General features: G+C 30.7%; 4 protein-coding genes across 4 annotated transcripts; all 4 read left to right on the top strand.

Moving 5' to 3' along the window:
- The first annotated feature begins 3,570 nt into the window (after window positions 1–3,570).
- Window positions 3,571–4,218, top strand: LOC128182300 (uncharacterized). Its single transcript, XM_052850881.1, has one exon. The coding sequence runs from the start codon at window positions 3,571–3,573 to the stop codon at window positions 4,216–4,218; it is 648 nt and encodes a 215-aa protein (XP_052706841.1).
- A 7,210-nt stretch (window positions 4,219–11,428) lies between these two features.
- On the top strand, window positions 11,429–12,330 carry LOC128179568 (shematrin-like protein 1). The gene is made up of 2 exons (XM_052847009.1): window positions 11,429–12,065; window positions 12,239–12,330. Exons 1-2 carry the CDS (start codon window positions 11,432–11,434, stop codon window positions 12,250–12,252), a joined length of 648 nt encoding a protein of 215 aa, XP_052702969.1. The 5' UTR covers window positions 11,429–11,431; the 3' UTR covers window positions 12,253–12,330.
- Window positions 12,331–15,003: 2,673 nt separating this feature from the next.
- LOC128179923 (uncharacterized) lies at window positions 15,004–19,607 on the top strand. The gene is made up of 5 exons (XM_052847604.1): window positions 15,004–15,334; window positions 17,053–17,237; window positions 18,499–18,659; window positions 19,235–19,422; window positions 19,561–19,607. Exons 1-5 carry the CDS (start codon window positions 15,004–15,006, stop codon window positions 19,605–19,607), a joined length of 912 nt encoding a protein of 303 aa, XP_052703564.1.
- Window positions 19,608–20,426: 819 nt separating this feature from the next.
- Window positions 20,427–20,851, top strand: LOC128179767 (uncharacterized). Its single transcript, XM_052847347.1, has one exon. It carries the CDS (start codon window positions 20,455–20,457, stop codon window positions 20,839–20,841), a length of 387 nt encoding a protein of 128 aa, XP_052703307.1. The 5' UTR covers window positions 20,427–20,454; the 3' UTR covers window positions 20,842–20,851.
- The last annotated feature ends 4,624 nt before the right edge of the window (window positions 20,852–25,475 follow it).

Here is a 25,475-nt window from a genome sequence, read left to right as displayed (position 1 = left end):
ATAGGCAGTATGGTCCGATTTTTATCTAATTTTGTGTACATTGTAGAATGATGGTTTTGTTATGTAAATATATAATGAAAGGCAATTTCCCAATCATTTGAGGTAGAATGTTTCACATAATATCATTTTATTTTCCCCATAAATATCATTTCTTAAACATGATACCGATGTTTAAAAAAAATGTGTTCTGTATTAATTTAAAAAAAAAATCTGTACTTTCATGAGAAAATAAAATCTGTTTTAAGTTCAAAGAAGACGAGGAACATTTTAAAATTTTTTGTAAATAAAGGTATGATTTTATTATCAAATAAACCATGACCAGTACTGTCGGTGTTAGTGAAACGTGTTTTAAAGTTATTCTCATTTATATGACTCCATTTTGAAATATCACTGTCGCTCAAGTTAAGATCGTTTTTCCTTGAAGTAACGGGATAATATTATGCTTGTTTTGCAATAAATGATTTTGGAAGTGAATACTTAATTTATATACAATACATCGCCGTTTATTTTTGAAATGTACTATTATTTTTATTTTAACATCAAATTATAGATGTCACAGGGATTTCCTTATGTCGCTAGATAGGCTAGTGATAATATTTGTCCATTTTTCAGCTACTGAAGTCGGGAAGGAAAAAATAGAAATATAAATTTTTAATGAAATGAAACCCCAACATTTTAGAGACAACAGTATTTGACACTCTTTAATATTTCTTGTATCAAGGACTGATAAAACCTTTCGCAATGTTTGCATTAATAAGCGTCAAAACTTGTCAAAAATTACCCTCTGGTAGGAATTAAGCCAAAAACGATATTGTATAAATCAGATTTCATCTGAATATATCTATTTTGTAGGTATTTAAGCATATGATCCGTTTTTACTATTAGCATTGCTTTGTTCAAAAACTCGGTATCTGTCCGATATTTTCCACTGTCAAATGATTAAGCATTAACAAGAGTTGCTGTTTTTTCTCTGCGCAAATAGTATACTCTAAATAATCCCACCCTATACATATCTTTTAAATATTTGTATAGTTTTATTGTTTGGCGATATTCAAACCAAATAAAGCAGTGATGTAAAGAAAAACAATAAAATGACTTTTTGTTAACAAGGGTTACCGTTAACAAGCGGTGCTATTTTTTTATATGAATATTACAAATCGGGAATTTTCAATTATAGAGGCATCAATGGCGTAACAGTCAAGTAAAAACCACTAGTAAGAACGAATTACCACAACAGCAGCATTTCTGATAGGTCACAACATTTGTTATTTAAAGTTTTTATCTTCATGTATACTAGTATATTCGATTATCGATCATACAAATATATATGATTAGTTTTTGACAATGCACACAATTGAGTACATGAACATACAAATCATTATAACGACAGCCATTAGAAGCTGTATATATTTTCCATAAACTGAACTTTATCTGATTTAATTAAACATGAATTTCTCTTTTTTTCTCAATGGACATTATACAGCAAAAATACAACTGCGAATTAATATCGGTAAAGAAAAATCAAGGACAGGTTAAAAATAAATAATATAAACGAAAAGTAGATTTTATATGTTTTACAATATTTTTGTTGATTACCATTAGTTGAAAAAACAATATTATTAGCAATTTTTAAATTGGCTTAATTTCGAATGCAATTGATTTTGAGCTAAACCTAGAATATTTTTACTTTCAAACACTTTAAATCGATGATGTTGGGCTTTATAAGCGATTGCAGTTATTTGAATATATTTACATCTACCAAATATTATTCCCTCTATGTCTTACGGAAACTTTTAGTTAATTCATAGTTCTATAGAAACAGCCAGACTGAAATCTATACGCCCCGTTTATCGATTGGTCGAAAGCTGCAGCGGCTGAAACTGACAAGAAGCTGACAGGACAGATATCAACACACCCTGTTTATCGATTGGCCCAAACCTACAGCGACCTAGGAAAAATCACGGACTGCACGAAATAATCATGAGGATGTCAGACTCTAAGTCTCACATGAGACGATTTGGCTGTTTCTTTAAGCTACCGTACTTACGTACATTAACAGTAATTTATTAAAGTTTACTTTCTTTTCTTAATCAATTTATCAATTACCTAAAAGAAAATATATTAATTTAAACAATAAAATGCTTTCTTTGATGATTCATGTGGGTTATGAAGGTAGCGATTATTGCAGAAAAAAAATAAAAAACTCGCTAACGCGGGTTATGTATTTTTTCTGCAATGTTGCTACCTTCATATCCCGAATGAATCACAAAAAAGCAGCATTTTATTGTTTAAATAATGAAATCACAAATTTCGATTTCCGTTTTCGTTATGAAATAGAACGGAATTTTAGATACACCTACATTAATATATTGAAATGGTTTAAAACACGTAGTAAACATGTTAACCATTCTTAGATTTAATGTTTGAATACTGCAAGATGAACAAGAACATATTAAGATGAATACTTGTCAAAGGATTTACAAAGACACCATTGTTTTACAGTAGTTGCTATGCAATTGATCAAACATCAGTATTAATAATGTTTCAAGTAATGTTAAACTCACCGACCTTGATTAGATTGCGATTTCAAGCGACTTGAAGTTTGCCAGAAGTTTGAAATTTATGATGACAGATAACATTTTTGACGGCTTTGTATCTTCTTGCGTTAGGAAAGATACGTAAGAGAAACATGTACAAACATTCATTGAGCAAGTTGATTTATTAATCAATAAGTATTTATCATCCGAAACGTAAAGTTTATCAATTGAAAGAGAAAAGGACATTTCATTGTGTAATTATAAATGCTTAAAACAAACGTACATTTGTCGTCCTACCACAAAAATAATTAAACTCAGCGTAAATTCAATCATTATAACACCTCACTGAACTTAGCCTCACCACAGTGAACATTAATTTGTACGTTTGAATTGATATATAAACCTGCTGTGATTTCGATCAGGTTAAACAGGTTCTTTAGATATATCAAGGCAGGTAAATTTGAAATATAGATGGTTTTTAAACTTATTTTTCAACCTCAAAAGCTTTTAGAAATGTTTTTAACTTCATTTTCACTATTTTTTTCTTAGAAAAATAAAAAAAAACTAAACATGCCTTTAACATTTATTTCATTTATCTATTTTTCAAAGTCATTTTAACATCTAAACATTGATATACATATATCAACATGCATTTAATTTTCAGATCTTGGTTTCTTAACGTGATCACTTACTTTTGATATTCAACCTGTTTATGTTATGTGCGTTTTGGTTTTTTTTTTCACCATCTTCATTATTAATATTTTTAAAGAAGTCCAGTGATTAAAAAAAGGTTTACACGTCGTTTCGTTCCTTACCATTTATAATTCTTAAATGATATTAGATTTGACATTATAACCAAAAACCAACTTTTACACAATGTAACCTTATTTAAAATATTTAAGATATTTAAATAAAATGCAGTAATTAGATCAAACCAAGAATTATTGCTTTTCTAAAAATATTGTTCAAGCAACATATTAAGTGCTTGACAATGGTTAAAAATGTAGATATTTTTCTATCATTTAGGACCAAAATGATTTCCCTCTTACACTTTGCTACCCTCCTTGGGATGACCTGTGCCACCTATCCAACTTACACCACAGGTGGATCATATCTTCCTTATACAGCAGGTGGAATCCAGAGTCTAGGATTTCAAACCCTTCCTTATTCCACCGCTGGAATAGGAAATTTTGGCCTACAAACCTATTTTCCCAGCACGTACAACACATTTGGCAATGGATACTACCCATCCTCAACCTACCTATTCAACGCTGCTTCCTATCCAACTGTGGTCAGCCATTATTTGTACTTCCCCGGTGGAAACCCATGGGAACCAGGTAGGAACTTTATTGATCTGAGAGTAAACCCCTATCCCTGGTACTTGGGATATTATGGAGGACTTGGAACTGGATTTGGAAGGACCACTTTCCCGGGAACTTTTGGAACATTTGGAGGTTCTTTGGGCTACCCCACTGGTTTTGGTGGAGATCTCTCTAACGGATTAACTGATATTCCAACCGGTGGGTTTCCAACTGATTCCAATTTTGGTCTTCATCCGTCTTTCTCAACTTTTACTGGCAGTCTCGGGTTCGAAATTGGTGGAAATATAGGAGGAAACATCCATAGAAGTAAGCGATGCGATTCTCAGGTCACTTTAGTGTTAAACAATGATAGTAATTAAAAAACAAGTGTTATCACTTTTTTAAAAACTTCATCAATATATGTTTTTAGACATTCAGATTTGAGGCATTTTCCATAAGTTTTATAATAATTTCAACAAGAATAACAAATTTGACGTCTCTTTCAGAGAAAGTATACTAAAGAAGAATGAAAGACTGGAGCATTTAAATGTTGTTATACTTTTGTACGATATGTAGAATAAACTAGTGTCAATGTATCTTGTTCTTCTTTATTATCTGTTTAATGCAATATTTACCTCTCAGAAAATATTAACCCCTACTATATATAAATTTGTAGATATAAATAATATTAGAACTAGTAAAAAAAAATCATTGTCATTTTGTTTTACTACTCCTATTGCAAAGTACTGTCTCAGAAACACAGTTTGTCACTTAAAAATGGTACATATTAGTTGATAAAATTAATGATACTGCATCGAGTGTAAAGTGACTTATTAAAATATTTAGCGGTTTAATTATTTTACAAAGGAAGTTGGAATTTTAGAATAGAATATATCATAACACATTAAAATACCTCAATCACATTAACAGTATGAAGAACGTAAATAAAGGCCTAATGTTAATACATTTTCAGTTAGTAATCATAAATAGCGTCGTATAGTTGTCTAACTAGAAAAATAGTGAGTATTCTATAACTTTGTAAGTTTAATTTATGTTACTCTTACGTATGCAGTAAATTTGTACTTCCAGAAAATATTTTTGCCTACTAACTGTACGATTTATAATGCTACAAATTATGTAATAAAGTGGAATTATTTTGTTTACTAACTTTGTATGTGTTATTTTTAATACTACAAAGTATGTAAAATAGCTGTACATCTGCTATGTATTGGACATTATGCTGCAAAAGTTGACAGAAACTTTATACTTGATCTGAATTTGAAGTTTCATTAAGATGTTTTATCTGCAATATTACTGTAGAATTCGATATTATTTTTGCAAAATCACAGTTCCTACTGTATGGATAATAGGTTGCCTGCATTTTGTTGACCTAATACATAACAAAAGGCTCGAGGCCCACATTGCTCACCTGAGCGATTTGGCCAAGTACTTTGATCAAAGCAGCTTTATGAAGACCAATACAAAAATATTAATACAAATGTTTTTTGCTGTTTTTCTTATCGTTGTTTTAACATTTTAAAATCCAAAACTATATCAGGATGCATTGATACATATAAAAAAAAACTTTACAAATTGTAGCATGGTAATTTATTAATAGCATGTTTTAAAGACTGTTACCATTCCTACCTACACTGATTCTCTAACCTCTTTAAGGAGCTAAATAATAGTTTGCAAGTTAATTTAGATTTTGAAGGTGGTATGGGACACCTCTATATTATAATGTACTATTTATCGAAATAAACAATAAAGTGAAGTGTGATTTATTGAAAACAGTAAATCTCGGTTATAGCGAAGTCCTAGGGACCATGTTTTCTATAAACCAGACGACAAGTTTTGCTAATTGAGGCTTTGAAATAAAATACATTCTTTTAAAACCTTTAAAATCGAATTGTAAATCCTAGAATTTATGCAAAATAAATTCATCAAATAAAAAGGTAGTGCAAACTTTTTAACTGTAAACAAACTATTATTCAATTCTATAGTCGAGAATTCGCTTTATCGGTGTTTGTACTAAACGAGTTTTACTGTATTTTCTTTCTCAAAATTAGTATAGCGCAAAGTTAGAGTTCGAGCGTTCATTTAAAATCTGTAAATCTTGAATTCGAATTCCGCTGATATTTGGTTAATTTTTACATTCTTAAAAGTTTTAAAACATATTTTTGTGTTAAATATTTTATTTTGAACCTCTAACTGGTGAAAGTATCTTGATTATAATACACTTTTATCCATATTATTATCGACAAGTGTCCCATACTAAATAAAATTTTTAATAACATTTGCTAATAACGAACAGTGTTTAAAGGAACTATATATAATATTAGTCAAATTTGGCCCCAAAAATTCGCTATTTTTAAAATGATTCAGGTACATTAATTTGTTGTGTTATTCTATAAAAGAGTTGACATGAAATATGTTTTTCACCTATTTATTTGATTAATATGCCCTCACTGGCAGTATATGACGTCAGAAGTGACGCTATTTTTATAATTCAATCAAAATCAACCAAACATTGACATATTTCTTATCTTTTTTCGAATGGGAAATATAGAGCGACTCTTTGAACAAAAACGAACTTTATGTCACTTATAAGTATTGGAAAGATACATCTTTGGTGAAAATATTTTGTTTGTTCAAGTAGTCGCTCAATGTTTGCTGAAAGAAAAACTACCTCAAGACAAGCCGTTTTATGCTAAAAATGAGAAAATGGCGGGAAAAGATAAACTTTATGATATCATATTTTTAAATTGTGGGCACTAAAATCAAAATGAAAATTATGAAAAAACTTCAAATGTATATTTGTACAAATAAAACAAAGAATTACAGTAAAATAACAATGTTCATTTTAGGGGACCATTTTAGGCTCAAACCATATATAGTCCTTTAAAGTCCAAAGGAAAAACAAAACAGGAGCAAAGCAAACATGGACCTCTAAAACAATTTAGAGGTAAGATCAGGTGCAATGGAGGAGTAGCCATCCTCTGCCAACTGGTAACTGTTCGAACAATTAAAAATTAATATCAGGATGGTTCCACAATAAAATCATACATTTCAACTTTACCCTCAGTATATGAGTTCTGAACATTTATCTTTATTTTATTCTTCATTGATTGTATAGAGGTTTCTTAAATTCATGCCGCAAAATAAATCGTGAATTTTGTTGCAATAAACTCTCTTTTTCTCTTTAACTTTGATTTTCTCTATTACATATTTTACAACATAAATCATCTCATATATTTTATCCCACACCTAAACATTAAAATTTAGTAACTCACATTTTTTTGATAAACAAACGTACAAATTGTGACCGGAATATTATCTTATTAAGAAAAGAGCTACTTACGTGTTAGAACTAGTGCCAAATCACCATGTAAATATAGGTTATGCCATATGTTATTTCTCATGTAAATATATGAGAATTAAACATGGAGTAAACATTATTTCATACTAACATTCAATCACAAATATAGGTATAATGTTGGTCATTTAGCTACCGATGGACTGTTTAAACTCAATCGTAATAATACCGCAATCATTAAAGGCATATTCAAGTACAAAAAGATGGTAAATAATGCTTTTTAAAATCAAAAGTTATTGTAAATTATTTAACAGATTACAAATCAGGTTTGCCTTAAAATTTGTTGTACACCGTATAACAGTGAATTTCGGTCTGAATAGTGACCATGTCCTTCCAATGAATGAAAAATAATAGAATGGGTACAATAGACAATGTGAATATGAGAATTGTGTACATATCGGGTGATTTAATTTATCGCCAAATTCTCAACAGCTGAATTGGGGATAAACCGATCAGAAACTAGATTCGATAATACAACTTACAAAATACATGTAATGTATTGTCATAATTTGAAGGTAAAAGGCATTTAAAGTCACGTCAAACACGCTTACATTAATCTGTCTTACGTGACGCCCCATTTTTGGCCTTTCATAAAAAGATAAATTCTGACAAAATGCATTGATAAGTTAAAGGAAAAAAATGTACCTGAATACGCTCGTGTAGTTTTATGCTTATAAATGTGAGGTGGATCTGAAGTCTACCGAGATTGTAAACAGTGTACCCCTACCATAAATAATGATAAATAATAATTAGACCAAAAAAAAATATGTGTGTTTCCTATTTCATCAAATTTTAAAATAGGGTAGGTAGGTCGGCGTTTAATTTTTTGTTTTTTTGTTTTTTTTAAATGAGCTTTTAAGTTTTCCCCTTTCCTTGCATATGATTTTTCTATACAATAAGAATTATTTTTTTACAGGTGGAGCAATCGTGGATAGTGACAACTGTTACAGAATTAAAGCTTTCTTAAATCGAAGGTTTATTTGGAATGTATACGAAGATTTTATTTTCATTTAAATAGAAAATATGAATATGACAGCCACTATAAATTAACAGAGTATAATATTCATTACCACAAATATATCATATATTGGTTTTTAGTTCTATTTTCCTGTTCAACTGACATAACAGTAAACATTAATATCGTAACTGTAAGTGTTGAATTCAGAAACAGAGGAAATTCTGGTTGATCAGACGACAGCCTTAGAATTAAATCTTTTCAATATTTCCAAAAAAAAAAATGAATACATAATTAATGGTTTAAGACTAATTCTAAAAACTTCATTTGCAATTGAACTGCAGCATTTTAAAATCATATTTAAAATGTGAAAGATTGTTTGGCCTATTCAAAGACTTACGATGTCTGCAGTCTCCACACCCAGAAATATAAAAAAAAAACTTTGCCTCTGCTTTTTTCTTGTACATCTTTACATTAATTTTTAACATATCACTGCCCTATGAAACTATTTATTGCATTGATAATTTAGCTAAAATAACCAAGGATAACTTTCATCCATACTGTCAATCTGCACTTAGAAATCTTTAAAATGCTTTGATAAGTGGTGTATTCTATTGAATTGTTACAAGCGTTTCTTGAACTCTGATTTATAAAGACTCTATTGTTTAAACCAATTACGGTTGGTAGTCTGGATTTGGAATAAAAAGTGTTAGGGTCGGCGCATAAAAAATAGGGTCGGTCGGGAAACCGGAAACACACATATTTTTTTTTTGGCCTTATATAAATAATGATTTATTTCTCCCATTTGATTGATTTTTTTAGGGGGTGGGGTAAGAAAGGGAGAGTGCATGTATCAAAAAATAAGTATATTCAAAACAAAAAGAGAAGTTCTAAAATTTATTTTCTCGCCAATTTACTGAGAGGCCGTATCAAACATTATCCTTTGAATATTTCATATATCTTTTTACAGAACTCTTCTTCTCAAGAAGATAAGTAAAGTCTAAACATAGCCATGCCTATTTGACCCACTTTGAAAATGCGATTGATCTCGTGTTAATGTTACTACATATGCTTTATACAAAAAGCATTTTGGACATAAATGTATTAACCAATGATTTATTGATGAATGGGTTAACAAACCCACAAAATATCGAAACCGTGATTGGGAAAAGGACATTTCATTGTTCATATTTTAAACTATGTTGTGAACATATGTCATTTTTGGTTTGCCTACCGCACAAATTATTAAACCTACCATCATTTTAATCATTCTACCACCTCATAGATCATCGTCTCATTACAAGAAACATTGAGTTGCACTGTTAAAATGGTATATAAACCAGTCTAAAGTTGAATGAAACATGCTTTGTCGGAGATTTTCAAAGCAGGTATAGTAATTCTTTTTAACTGAAATTATATTGTAGATAAATTCCTTTTAATATTTTTTGATCTAACATCATGAAATTACTATTTTATGACAGTATAAACTTAGAGTTTTAATTTAATAACCAAAGGTACTTAATGAAATGTAAGGAATATATCAAAATGCTATGCTTCGTGGTCATTGATTGCATTCTGATAAATTAAATAGAATAGTTTTACACTGAATATCTAAAAAAAAAGTTCTGATGTCCCTGAAAACTCTAAAGTAAAGACTATTTAAAGTCTTAAAGAATTCTTATAAAAAGTGTTAAAATTCCATTATCGGTAATTCTACATTATCCGGATTTATTTATTCGTACCGTATTCCGCCAAATTCTAGTAGTCTTTTACTGTTAATGGGCCGGCAATGAATAAAGACAGTCGCTTTTACCAGATTTCGTTAATGATGTACATTTCTAGACTATGTAATATGATATGATAATATGATAAAACGAATATAACATAATTGTATGATATCAAGTCATAAAATACATTTATACATTATTACGATAGAATTACCTTTAAATACATACACATTCCATTATTCCCATATACATACAATTTACATTCTTTCCAAAACCAGAAAGCTCTTACCAAACGTCGGGTTCCAAACACTGGTCAATTATCTTCTACTTTTGATGTTAATTCATGTGAATATTAAAGATATAACTGAATACTTGTTCGTTACATATATTTCCTATTCACAATATAAAACACTTAAACATTTCCTTAGAAACATTTCCTACTATATATTAAGCTGCATTTACTAATCTTGTCCAACAGAATTATCTATGTCTGACATAATGAAGAATACACTTTTACTGATCAGATTTATCTACATCTGATAAATACAATATTTACAAAATAATATCTTCCTGATAGTTTTTTTTTTAAAATAAACTCATCTTTTTATAATGTTGGTAAATGGCTAAAATAGATATTTACATTGTCTGGATGTCTTTAAGCCTTCAGAATAGATCATGAAAATATCAAGTTCTCTCTTAGAAATCAAAACGTGATATACTTGAATACTGTTCACAAGACAATGAAAACTCCTGACCAATAAAACCAGAGAAGTTATAATATCAACCAATGAATGTAAAATGTTTGAATGTGTGTGTGTAGATTTCTCACTGTGTGATGGAAGCTCTCACTTAATACTTTTTAGTAGCAGGAAGAATTCGAACTTACATATATTTTATTTTTATTTATTACTTATTAATTAAAAACACATCTACAACCAATATTTCAATGAAATGTTTGGCTTCTGGCTGCACAAATATCTAAACCATAAAGGTAAAGGCAGTCACCGATGCATCAGTGCAGTCTTTTTTTAAAATTTGATCTCAAACTGGGCAAATTTGGATTATTTTTAGAAATACATGCATATCATCAATATACTTCTTTTTATTTCATTTCACATATAAAGTTTATTATAAAGTAAATAACATTTTATTTATGAAAAAAAAACTTTGAGACTGAGAGTAAAAACCACAAAAATAACTCATTTTCAGTTAAATTAAGGCTATATTTTCCCTCTCAAGTACATAGCACGACAAATCTAAGCACAGGCTTCAAATCAACAAATTTAACATCAACACGTTTCAATGTTCATAATTCAATTTAAACATATTCATTTTCAAGCATTTATCATTTATTTTTGTCAGAGAATGGTAATGGTAACTGTAACTGTTAAAAAAATAAAATTGATAGTAATAATGATGATAGATCTGAAATACTATACATTTATCTATAACAGAAACTCTCTTTTCAAGCATAAGTGAATGTATGTGAAGCATCACCTGAAATAGTAAATATTTCTTTTACTTTAAGGAACAAAATGATTTCCCTCTTACTCTTTGCTACCCTCCTTGGGCTGACCTGTGCCACCTATCCAACTTACACCACAGGTGGATCATATCTTCCTTATACAGCAGGTGGAATCCAGGGTTTAGGATTCCAAACCCTTCCTTATTCCACTGGTGGGATAGGAAATGTGGGATTACAAACCTACTTTCCCAGCACGTACAACACATTTGGCAATGGATACTACCCATCATCATCCTACCTATTCAACGCTGCTTCCTATCCAACTGTGGTCAGCCATTATTTGTACTTTCCTGCTGGAAATCCATGGGAACCAGGTAGGAACTTCATTGATCTGAGAGTAAACCCCTATCCCTGGTACTTGGGATATTATGGAGGACTTGGAACTGGATTTGGAAGCACCACTTTCCCAGGAACATATGGAACATTTGGAAGTTCTTTAGGCTATCCCACTGGCTCTGGTGGATTTCTCAATAATGGGTTAACGGGATTTCCCACCACTGGGTTTCCAACTGGTTACAACTTCGGACTTAGTCCTTCATACACCACATTCACAGGAAATCTCGGATTCGGAAACTACGGATATCCCGGAACAGGAGTTGGGGGATATTATCCAACCGGAAATCTAGGAGGACAAATCCACAGAAGTAAGTAACTATATTTCTAAAAACTGTTGATCATTTTATAAGTTCAGAGAAAATGTAAACTTTTTCTTCAGAAAGAAGCTTCCTTTTTAGATAATTAACATCAAGATATATAAATACAGAAGGGTCTTATTTTAATTAATAAAATTAATCAACAAATATCTTATTTCTTTTAGAAAAAATATATTGAGGAAGACCGAAACCGATGGAAGATGCTGTGAAGTTTTGTTATACTTTTATACGACGTGTAGAATAAATTAGTTAAAAGGCGTTGCCTAAGTTGTATCAATATACCCATATCCGTCGGAAAATATACATTTGGGGGAAAACACACATTGGGCTTTGTGTATTGATCAAGCTATTACTTTAAGCTACATTTTAGTTGGTATTTTGTTTTCTTTACAGTTTTAACTTCAGTGTGTTGTTAAAAATGTATAAAAATGATATATTTTACCACTTCATTCAGGTAACTCCGTACCTATAAAATCATGGGTTCAAAGTTAAAAACTTTTTTTTAACTTATTGGACTTGAATTTCATCAAAAAATAAATAAAATATATATGTATCCATACTATTTAAGATGTAACGTAATAAAAACCAAAGGCTGAAATTATCATCTGAAAATCACACTTTTTTTTGTTTAAAAATTAAATATAAATGGATGGATACTTGTTTGTCTATCTAAATTTTATTGCTTACTTTGCAAGAAAACTAAAATTAATTTTAAAAAAAGAAAAAAAAATTTTCCATTAGAAAAATTATAGCTTTTATATATATCACTTAGAGAAAAGTAGAAAAGAGTTATTTCCCTTTGTCATTATAGAATTATGTCGAATATGAGGATGAAAAACGCTTATTAAATATCTCCAAGTAAACAACGATTTGAGTTTTTGATGTGCACCTATCATAACATAGGAATTACAAATCTACTTGCAAGAAGTTTAATGAATTCATGGTTTATGTAAAATGTATGACGTCACAGGAGGATGGATTTACTTTCAACAAAAACACAAGTACACATTGATGTATTCTAAGCAGAGACTCTTTACAGTTACGTCACCAGGAGCAGCTTGTTTTAAGACTGTGGAAGGCTACATCGTCACAACATGTCTAACATCCGTTTGCAACGCCATTTTCTTCCGGATTGATAATAATATATCGGGTAAAAAATAGCTATACACCATTTAAATGAACTCCTCTAACGAGGGAGATGAAATAGGAAAGAAATCACCAAAACGCTTAGAAAATAAGTCAATTTTATGAGAGGTTAAAGCTTTCAACTAACATTGATTATCAGCTGTTTTATACGGAAAACGTGAAATCTAAATGATATACTGTTTCCCTGCTATTGGCAAAACATTTTTGTAATGTCATCTGCAACACACGATCAGACAAATATGACGGATTATCGATAAAGGTATGCAGATAATATTTTCACTTAAACTATATATGTAGGATGAATATTATACTGAAGTACTGTAGTACGATCTCTTGAATTGATCCTAACTTCCTCAATGTAAAACGTTTGCGGTAAAAGACTTGCATTGAAAGTTTAGCATTAAAGTAATGTAATTTAATCAAAATAGATACAGCTAGGTAGCGAAAATAGTAAGAAGCCCGAATTTGCAAGCCAAATGATGAACCGACAGAATTCTGAAAAGGAGCATGTTTTTCACTACCATATATACATGTGTATCACTATGTACATCTATGTATGTATTATAGTTGTGGTTTATAATTGCTATTGTTTATTCTTTAAAAAAAAGCAAAAGGCAATTTAACTACTTACATTTTGTTTTAAAGAATTAGATATATATATAATGCATTCATCAAAAATGTAATTTTTGAGATTCCAAACATTATAATAAGCACTACTTACCTTATATTTACATATGTAGCATAGACTTGTTCCTTTTTCCTCTTCATTTGTTTTAAATAAAAAATTGGTGCCAAGATATTTGAGACAATGTAAAATGAAGAAAGACAACCCCGAAACAATATCTTTTATACGAAATCTTTCATATCAAGATCTATACAATAATTCAGTTTTCTCTTTTTCATCTCATTTACCAACGAATATTGTATATACTTTTAGATTTTTGTGGGATTTCAGCAGTTTGCCTTAAAAGATTTTTTTTGTATTTTAGTTTCATATTTAGATATAGTTATTATGTTGTTTATTTTAATATTTTTTCATTTCTAAAATCTACAACATTTCACTTTCATAAGAATTTTAAAACAGAAATGTTTAAAAGTTTGACAAACAAGGGGTTATCTGGAACCAGACTGATATTTTAAAAATTCTCTACTGTATTTTACTTTGATATCTATTATTGTTGAATACTGTACCTATAATTAGTAACAAATGCAAGCAAAAAAATTCTCCTACACTTATTTGATGTAGATATCCACCTTTACCGTACTTTGCAATTTAAATACCATGCATGTCCCATTGTAATTAATCATGCATTGTTGATTCAGCATCATGCTATGTTTCGATTAGATTCTAATGTGGACGAGTAAAAAACCATAATGAGTTTGTATTTTTTATACAGATACAGCCAAATCTTGCACGCAGCAAATGCAACGTATTGCAAACTTAACTTAAATGAAATTGACCATGATATTGATTTTTGTATATCCATAAATATCGATAAACCATTTTTTTTAATAATGCGTTTTAGATGTTTAAATTTCATAAGTTCAGCGAATGTGTATTATGTTCTAGAAATAAACATTTTCATATTTAAACAAAAAGATATCGCTTAAATCAGTCAATGACAGAGAGTTAATCAAGTTTGTAAACAATTTGAATAATTTAGTTTAAGGTAAACACAATGATTAAATCATTCGTTATAAAAGCAATCCCTGGATTTTCTACCAACTTATGCACAAAACTATAAAAGGCATCCAATGTTTAAAGCTTGAACTCTTTTTAAATATGGTTCTTAGTCAGTCTACTATTTATAAAGGAAAGCGCTTATTTCTATTCCTATTAAGTTTACTTACTTTCCCCACACCCTGCATTCTAGTACAAGAGGACGGGTACTTCTTACAGCTGAGTCGACTTCGCCTAAGAAGTCCTCATCAGCTGTCGTTTTCCTTGTTTCAGGAGACCCAGTGCTGTTTGAGATGCCTTCAATACACAGGTTGCAAAAGTGTAAACTTTGACATGCGGGATGGAAGGTGTGAAATAAACTTTTTCGGACCCCAAAGTCACGGGGTCAAAACGGAAGTTAATCAAACATGGGTTTTATATTATAAACCCAATGGTAAGCAGCGTGTTATTTTTAACGTGGTTTTAGTTTTTTCTTTAATTATAATGCTAAAGTGACCCTCAATTTTGATTAATATTTTTATATTTAATGTCACGGAAATTTTGGTGTAAATTGAGACGTCACCATCAGGAGATATTATGAAAAAATATGAAAACTATAGTTTTAAATAAATGAGCTAGGCAAATAGTCATTTTAATAGGTGTCATCTGTCATCTAAAAATTATACATGTTAGGTGGCTCCGGAGTATAGCAAGCTAATGATTGACAAATATCTTTTTAAGGGTTGATCCAAAAGTAATGTCATACAATGATTAGTACTACATATGGTATTTAAAAAAATGATTATCAAAATTTGACGAATCACATCATAGTTATCTAGTTTTCTAGTTATCTAGTTTTATTATTTAAGTTTGTTTAGTAATAAAAGTGATATAAATGTCCTAAATTTTATAAACATGTTATATTGACGCGATATATTAGTAAATCAACGTTTTGTTTGTGGTTTTATTTTAAATTACACCTTTAAATTTTGATAAAACTTCATACCTAGGGAGTTTGATAACAAATATAGCAAGTACGCTATTAATTTTCAGAACAGTAGTTGTTTATAATGGTTACTACACGGTGATTTTCTTATCATATGTCAAAGAACAAAAGAGGCCTGAGATGCAAAAAAGATGCAATACATTTTTTTCTTGATTGGATAAACCGTTAGAAAATGTATTGGAAATTGATGTCTGGAAAAAAATTTCCGGCAGATGGCGACGATACTTGTATAGAAGTAATTTGTGTTATGCATTAAAATGTTCCGATCTGAATTAAATTAGGTAAATGTTTTCAGAGAACGAATTGTTGTTGCTTTACGCCGATTTTGCATGATTTTGCACATTCGTTACATTTGCTTTTTGAACAAAGACATTAATTTAAATGCAAAACAGTAATGATAAATGCCCTTTTTTATCTAGTATGATGATTAAGTATATGTTAATACTGGCTATACGTATGGCCTTACTAATTTCAGTTGAGCGTAAACGAAGGTTGATCCGAAAGTAGTGTCACATATGCAAATAAGTCTCTTATAGCAACACAGATTTGTTCTTGAATGATACTTTATCAAACTTTTGTAAAAATTTATGGTCAGGGTTTGGTAAAGTTGAAACCAAATGATTCATTTTGGGTGAAATTTTTGTTTTGTAAGTTTTAAGTACAACTATTCTTATAATTGGAGTTAATTTCCTTAAGTTTTATTGTCTCATTGTTTGTATAATGTCCAATATTTTACTTTTGTAATTAAGTTCTGACATTTACATTAACTTAAAATTTAGTTCCTAATAGATCAAAAATTGTATTGTCCCTGGTCAGTTTCCATTAAAAACATCTTTTGTTGTTTTTTCTGATATAAATATGTGAAACTAGACATCAGTTGATGACATATAATTATGTTTAATGTTATCTTATTAACATAATTTTGAGATAGAAAAACAATTTTGATTTTGCAAATATTTTCATCCTTTTTTAAAATCACAACGCCCAAGAATTGTTTTGTGACATTACTTTTTGACCAACTCCTTTTGTGTGCTAATTTGATGAAATAATTTGTAGAAGAATGTTATTTTTTCTCTTGATTTAAGATAAAAGAGAAACCAAAAAAAAGCACACACAACAACTTTTACACATAATGCCACATATGATAAACTTGTTAATTTCTTTAGCCGAGGATAGGGAGCTAATGCTTCGCGCAACTGCCGGAAATGGAATCAGCGTCAGAGACACATGGTTAGGAACAACCACACCACCTCCTGCCGAAGACGCGTGTATCTCTATGGCAACTGGGGCTTGCTCTACACACTATCGGAATCCAAAGGTCGATCTGTGGAACACTCTTCCTATAGTTCAGGTTAATGATTTGGTTTCAACATTATTTGAAAATTTGACTAAAGGCCTAAAGTTCAAGCGGGTTTTCTTCAAAGAAGAGTTATGATATAAATAAAAACATTCTCTATACCTTTTTGCTTTTAATATAATTTTTTGCTTTTAATATATTTTTTATATTTAGTGGCTAAAACCTGTAGAATGTTGACGAGATGAATATTTTTGTATATTTGAATCATGCTGGATTGGCGGAGGGGGTTCCAATAATTTACAATATATGAAGCATTGCCATTCATTTAACTCAATGTTAACTGAAATGTCTGGACAGGTGAATAACTGACAGAGATACAACATTCAGTCACCTGTCAGTTAATTTTCTGCTACATTATAATTACCTTTAAGTTGAATAACATAATTTTTATTAAGTTCATCTTATTAAGAAATGAATGGGAAGCAATGACTTATGAAATTAACATGAAGGCAAAAAAGCAAAAAGGTATAGAGAATGCTTTTATTTATATCATAACTCCTGAAATGTAGAAAAGCCATATTTAGGATCTAGTTTTACGTATAAAAGGTCTTCCGATTAACGATTTCCGATCCTCAGCCATGTTTGTTAGCTTATCCAGATCTTCTTTTTTCATTCGTACCATAAATCTGCCTTATATATTGACAAATATAATTTTTCTTCTAACGCTAGTATTATGATCAATTACTGAACAAAATGCTTGGCTTAGTGGATCCACGGAGATCTACATTATATAGATGTAGGTAAATAGGTTCGAGCCGCCGATCGCGATGGACCGTTATTGCCTTTTTTTATCTCAACTTCTATACTTATTCCATTATATCCATCAAAATTAAACATGCAATACATATGTAAAATACATGAATACCATAAAAAAAAATTTTTTTAAATTTGAAAATTTTAAGGAAAAATAAGATTATTATGATGAGATGATACTTTTAGGCTGAGGATCGGAGAATTTTGCAGGATGGATTAAGTATATGGCCTTGATCAATGAATTCCATTTAAATGTTGCGTAAACAGGTTTAAGTATATTGACCAAATATATGTCAAATAGTCAAGCAGAAAAGCTTTATAGAAAATGAATTCATACGATATGTATACCAATAATATTTATAGACGATGTAAAAGAGACTAATGAATAAAAGTCAGCGGTAACCTAGATCAATGGTTGTGACTAATGGATCCTTTTTTTTTTAGTTGCCTCTTAGTCATTAATTGTTGCGCCTGGAATGTTAATCGTTTGCCTGGGTTTTAGGTTTTCTTGGAGCTATATAAAGAAGGATCACTGGTCATGTTTATGACATTCAATGGCACAGCCTCCAACATAGAGAATTGGATGTCTCCCTCAAGACTTCTGTCGAGCAGTTGGACAAAACTTTCTCTGGATGCACATTTCACCTACTTTTCTCTTACAGGGTATATACAGGTTTAACCCATAATCTTACATTCTTATATCTATCGTACAACCGATCATCCTAACAAAAGAAGTATAACATGTAAATATGAGGATATATATATATATATATATATATATATATATATATATATATATATATATATATATATATATATATATATATATATATATATATATGCACACTTTTGTTCTAGTGTTAACCCATTCTATTTATTTTTAATAATTGAAAGGACAGAGTCATAAACTAGAACAAAATTTACTAGTTTTTGGTCTAAAATTTCATCGGAAATGCGTCAATCATTACAATAAAACAATTCAAACTTAAAACACAATCAGAATGTGTCATTTTCTACACTCTCATTTGAAAAAAAAGAGGCCGCTGACATATGCAAAGGGATCACATCCTTTGTAAAATTGGGTAAATCTTAGAGAGGGGACGCATGTTATTTGTATGATTTAAGAGTATTATAACAGCATACAATTCATTGTAGTTTTTGCAAAGTGAAAGTGATTAAATGTTTTTGCAAAAAATGACCGTATGTAGTCTTAAGAAACAATACGCTCTTTGTTTAAGCGACTCCTACTGCTCCTGTGTGTTTCTGATACAGCAGAGTTATGGGGAGTGTGTCAAGGACACTGGATGGTTCGTTGTCCTTGACCCGTTCTTAACGCCTCCAGATTGCTGTAAATGGAGTGACCTTCCCGAAAAACCAAAGTTTGTTTATTCGATGGATGACAACATGACAACGTTCCAAGACGGACGTAAGAATTACATATTGATACATATATCCAAATCTACTTTTTATTTACGAGCAATTAGAAATGAAAGTGATTCAGATGAATATGATTGACAAATGTAATACTAGGTTTTCTGATTTGTGTTTGTTTGTTCTATTTTAGATGTTGGCTTTGCCGATGTTTTGGCTTTGTATGTTAAATACGAATAAACAGTTAACATTTCTCACCACCATAGCAAAATGAGCCGTTTCTTAAACGATGGACTTTTAAGACAATTTTTGTAGTCTTGTATAAATCTTGAGATTCTGATAAAAAGATAAAGTTTTATTTCAGAATTTTTAAGAAATTGTAAAAATGTTTTATGGCCTATGCCAAATTCAACTACCCCTACCACAATTCCGATTGTATGGTATTATGCTCTAGAGCTGAGGAATCTTCGTTACATTAATACACAAAGGTGACAATTAAGCAGTGTTTAATTGAATCACACACCACTTCCGTCTTAACCTAATCTCGTTTTGAAATTAAAATTAATAGGGACTAAACAATACATTAATAAAGTGAAATTATTTCAATATGTAGTTAATCTTTAAAAAATATCAACATGCAGTTTTCAATAAATCTTATGAACCTATGCATAGTTTAACATTGACATTATTGTCTCGCGACCTTGTTTGCAACGATTATTAGGTTATTGAACTTTCGATGATTGATCATAAACCGAGTAACTGTTATGTAATCCACTTTTACAAGTTGTACAATCGAAAAACGAGGTGGTTAAAACATATTCGGACAACTGTTGTACAACTGCACTTTCTTCATTTCCTACGATCCTGCTGGCACCAGACAATGAATGCAACTTTTGTCGGTGCATATAAATCAATTCTTAGGCGTGCGTATCTTCAGTGTCCGTCATTTTCTAAGCGGTGAGTAGATGTGCGTTTTATTCTACACTTGGGTCTTCACATTGAATGCTGCCAACAGCTTGTTTTATTTTATCTTTTCTTTTATTTTAATTTCTAGATCTGTGAAATCGAGTATAAAAGTTTCTTCAAAATGAGGGACCTACTTCTCGTTAGTCTCCTCCTTAGCATTGCCTCTGCCACCTTTCCTGGTTCTTACTATGGAAGTCCCGGATATGTTCAGTCCCTACCCCCAAGAATCACCTCTCTCACAATGACCTTTCCCCACGGAAACCCTTTCAGACCAGGCGAGAACTACGTGGATCTGGGAAGAACCGGGCCCTACTATCTTGGTAACAGTCACAGAGGATACACCATCTATCCAACATACGGAATCAGTAATACGTATAACAGGCTGTTTGGTGATGGGTCTCCCTTTCGGTTAATTGGGGGCAATAATTATGGAGGTTATCCATTTGGAGGCTATCCGTCGGGAAATATCGGAGGTGGTCTTTTAGGGAGACCTTTTGGACGTAAGTAAAATGACAACTGAGATATTATATCAATCATTATTTGGAGGGAGGGGGTTGTTTATGCAAACTTAATATTGCTAATTTACTTTAATGTATAGTGACCATCTAAGTTTGTTATAATAATCCATAATTTTTTAAGAGTACTAAAGTTGTTTGTTTTCAATTTGTTTCAGATAAATGGGCTGGTTGAATTTTTTTAAAATGACTTGAATAAACGTTTAAAAACTAATTTAGTTTTAGTGTTCCTGCATTTTAATTGACATACTCTAATTCGGTGTTTTTGCCAAAAAAAATTATTATAATTTTGAATATAAGGAGCCAATGTTTTATTTAAAGATTTGCACAAATTCAAATATTCAAATTTATTCTTACGCAAAGGATCTACTACAAATGTTTGACGGAAAATTGGAACAGAAGTTCCAAGACATACAAAAACAACGTTTTACCTTTCAAAAAATAAGAAGTAATAAACTGAAACACAACATCCCCTTTAACTTTTTTTTGTTTAGAAAAATGAATAGGCTGAATAAAACACTAATATAAATAATAAGTTTCAAAATTAATATTAATCCTTAAAATACAGAGGATTCCTTATCAATTCCGAGGAATAAATATCCGCGTAAAATCCCAAAAAGCGGCCCTCGAGTACTTTAAAATTTCGCTTGTATTTTTAAGACAGTTTATATTAACGAAAAGATTGATGCTCGTGATTATGTGTCTGCGATTTGATTCAATAAGCGGAATTGTGGAATTTATAACCCGAGTGAAATGATGAATTTACAGGAAATAATAGGCATGGTGACCCTTTGTACGAAGTTTTTTTTTCTATCAAATAAATCAACATGCGAGATAAAGACGTTGACAATCAAGTTATTTATATCAACATGCAACATAACATTTGATTACAATCAAACAATCAAATCAAAATTGTCTAAAATCTAAAAAATCAAAAAACAATTATCGCCCACATGCGACTTCAAACATGCTAGATGTTGCTTATTTTACGTGGACATGCGAGAAAAATATGTTTACAGGTAACTTATTTATGTTTACATACGTGTACAACTTATTCCTGTTTTCATGCAACTTAATTATGTTGACTCGCAACTTTATGATATTATGCAAATTCGTGATATTGACCTGCGAGATCAGTATGTCGACATGCATCTTGTTGACATAGGTAAGTTGCATGTCAACATATCTATTTCGCATGTCTACATAAACAAATAGCAATAAGCATGTTGGAAATCACATGCGGGCAATATTTGATGTTTTTAGGGCTTTTTAAATTTCATATGAATGCAAAATTTCTTGCATGTCAACATAATTGTTGTGCATTATGGCATAACTATAGACGTTTCAAGGGGTAAAAAACGGTAATGCCTTAACTTTCTATGAAAATACACATTTATTGGTGACGTAGAAACTTGCGCGCTATCTAGCGTCAATCTAGTGAATAATTGTTGGTTTTACATCGGTGCCTGTTGATTAGGCAGACGAGTATGTTAATTTTGTTTTAAGCTTGTCTGTTTCGTATTTCAATATGTTTTTAAAAATTAGTTGTCCGTTTCGCATTAACTTTTTTTACCCTTTCCGCTGCTCATACATATAACTATCTCGTCTGTAAACATATTTATTTTGTATTTCGTTTTATTTAGTAGAAAAACAACTTTCGTCCAAAGTGCAGAGGTATGCCAACTCCCAACAAACAATAAAGCACAAGTAATGCACGTTTTAAGGTTTACGTAAGAGTAATGGGGTTAATTATTTGTCAACTAATGAACACATGCGGGATTTTTTGACCTCACATAATCATAATCTTTGAATATCCAACTGTAATATATATTTATTTAAATGCCGAATTGCCGTCATGTATTGAACGTTTTTTTTAGGTTTACTTACAATTTATGAGGAGGTTAGATCAAATATTTGACGACTATTGTACAGCTGCGCATATTTTTTACCTTCCGTGTTCCTTGTGTCATTAAAATGTGTCACTAAAATGCGAATGCAACTCGCAACGGTACCATATAAATCAGTTCTGAAACGTGCGTATCTCCAGTGCCAATAATTCTCTAAGCGGTGAGTAGATGTGCGTTTTAATCTAGACTTGGGTCTTTCTCATTGATTGCTGCCAACAGCTTGTTTCATTCCATATTTATATTTGATATTTAGATCTGTAAAATTGGGTATAAAAACTATCAGAATGAATGGCCTACTTTCCGTGAGTCGCCTCTTTGGAATTGTTTGTGCCATCTTTCCTGGTTTTTGCTACGGTGGTCACGTGCGGTCCATCTATCCAACATACGGAATCAGTAATACGTATAACAGGCTGTTTGATGGTGGGTCTCTCTTTGGTGGATTGACCAGTGGAAGCGTAGGTTTAATTGGCAATAAATATGGAGGTTATCCTTTTGGAGGCTATCCTACGGGAAATATCGGAGGTGGTCTTTTAGGAGGACCCTATGGACGTTAGTATTAAGGCAACCTTTAAGAAGATTCAGTTTTCTGTGATGTCATACTTTATTGTAAAACTTTAAATTCTTTAAAATTTGTGCAAGATAGTTTAATCAATTTTATGTGAATATAATCAAATGTATGTAATTAGAATACTGTTAAGTTCAAGATATATTTGCAGCTTAATTCTATTCTAAATTTCCAATTGTTTATACATTTTATGTATGGTGACAATCAAAGTTTTTGATAATAATCTATAATTTTTTAAGAGTACTAAAGTTGTTTGTTTTCAATTTGTTTCAGATAAATGGCATGGTTGAATTTTTTAAAAATGATTTGAATAAACGTTTAAAAACTAATTTAGTTTTAGTGTTTCTGCATTTTAATTGACATACTCTAATTCGGTGTTTTTGCCCAAAAAAAAAATTATCATAATTCTGAAAATAATGAGCCAATGTTTTATTCAAAGATTTGCACAAATTCAAATATTCACATTTATTCTTAAGCAAAGGATCCACTACAAATGTTTGACGGAAAATTGGAACATGAACAGAAGTTCCAAGACATACTAAAACAACGTTTTACCTTTCAGGTATCACACCGGTAATTGTTTTCACTATATAGCACTATAGAGGGGAAAAAATTCTAAAAAATTAGTTTGTATTCCTCATGACAAAATATTCGGAGGAAATGTTATTTGTTACCTATTTCATCAGCTAACACCATAAAAAGGGCAAGCGATACTGCATTTTCTCAAAATATCTAGCTCCAAACAGGTCTACCCTCAAAACCACGTGTTTTCCATTTGTATGTAAACAGACTGCACACTCCCCAGGAAGCTGCTGCATGTGCCCTGAAAGAAGTAGTCCCTGTGAAAAAAGATCATCACCTAACACAATACATGAAATATCCTACTCAGTGGTACAAAAAATTTTAAAACTGAGTAAAGGAAAATGTAAAAATGCAGTCAAGGAAAAAAAATAATTCTGAAGTATATATGGAACTACAACTAAGTTTATTTTGATTGGCCGATTACCGGTGTGATACCTTTCAATAAATAAGAAGTAATAAACTGAACCACAACATCTCCTTTAACTTTTTTTTGTTAAAAAAATAAACAGGTTGAATAAAACACTAATATAAATAATAAGTTTCAAAATTAATATTAATCCTTAAAATACAGAGGATTCCTTATCAATTGCGAGGAATAAATATCCGCGTAAAATCCCAAAAAGCGGCCCTCGAGTACTTTGAAATTTCGCTTGTATTTTTAAGACAGTAAATATTAACGAAAAAAATTATGCTCGTGATTATGTGTCCGCGATTTGATTCAATAAGCGGAATTGTGGAATTTAAAACTCGAGTAAAATGATGAATTTACAGGAAATGATAAGCATGGTGACCCTTTGTACGAAGTTTTTTTTTCTATAAAAAAAATCAACATGCGAGATAAATACGTTGACAATCAAGTTAATTATATCAACAAGCAACATAACATTTGATTACAATCAAATCAAAATTGTCTAAAATGTAAAAAAAAAAATTATCGCCCACATGCGACTTCAAACATGCTAGATGCTGCTTATTTTACGTGGACATGCGAGAAAAATATGTTTACAAGTAACTTATTTATATTTACATACGTGTACAACTTATTCCTGTTTGCATGCAACTTAATTATGTTGACTTGCAACTTTATGATATCATGCAAATTCGTGATATTGACTTGCGTAATCAGTATGCATCTTGTTGACATAGGTAAGTTGTATGTCAACATATTTATTTCGCATGTCTACATAAACAAGTAGCAATAAGCATGTTGGAAATCACATGCGGGCAATATTTGATTTTTTTAGGGCTTTTTAAATTTCATATGAATGCAAAATTTCTCGCATGTCCACATAATTGTTGTGCATTATGGCAAAACTATAGGCGTTTGAAGGGGTAAAAAAACCGGTAATGCCTTAACTTTCTATGAAAATACACATTTATTGATGACGTAGAGATTTGCGTCAATCCAGTGAATAATTGTTGGTTTTACATCGGTGCCTGTTGATTATGCAGACGAGTCTGTTAATTTTGTTTTAAGCTTTTCTGTTTCGTATTTTGATGTTTTTAAAAATTAGTTGTCCGTTTCGCATTAACTTTTTTTTTACCATTTCCGCTGCTCATACATATAACTATC

This window comes from Crassostrea angulata, chromosome 4, assembly GCF_025612915.1.
Source record: "Crassostrea angulata isolate pt1a10 chromosome 4, ASM2561291v2, whole genome shotgun sequence".
Taxonomy (NCBI): domain Eukaryota; kingdom Metazoa; phylum Mollusca; class Bivalvia; order Ostreida; family Ostreidae; genus Magallana; species Magallana angulata.
The sequence above is the reverse complement of the archived record's forward strand: the minus strand, read 5'-3'. Positions and strand labels throughout refer to the sequence as shown.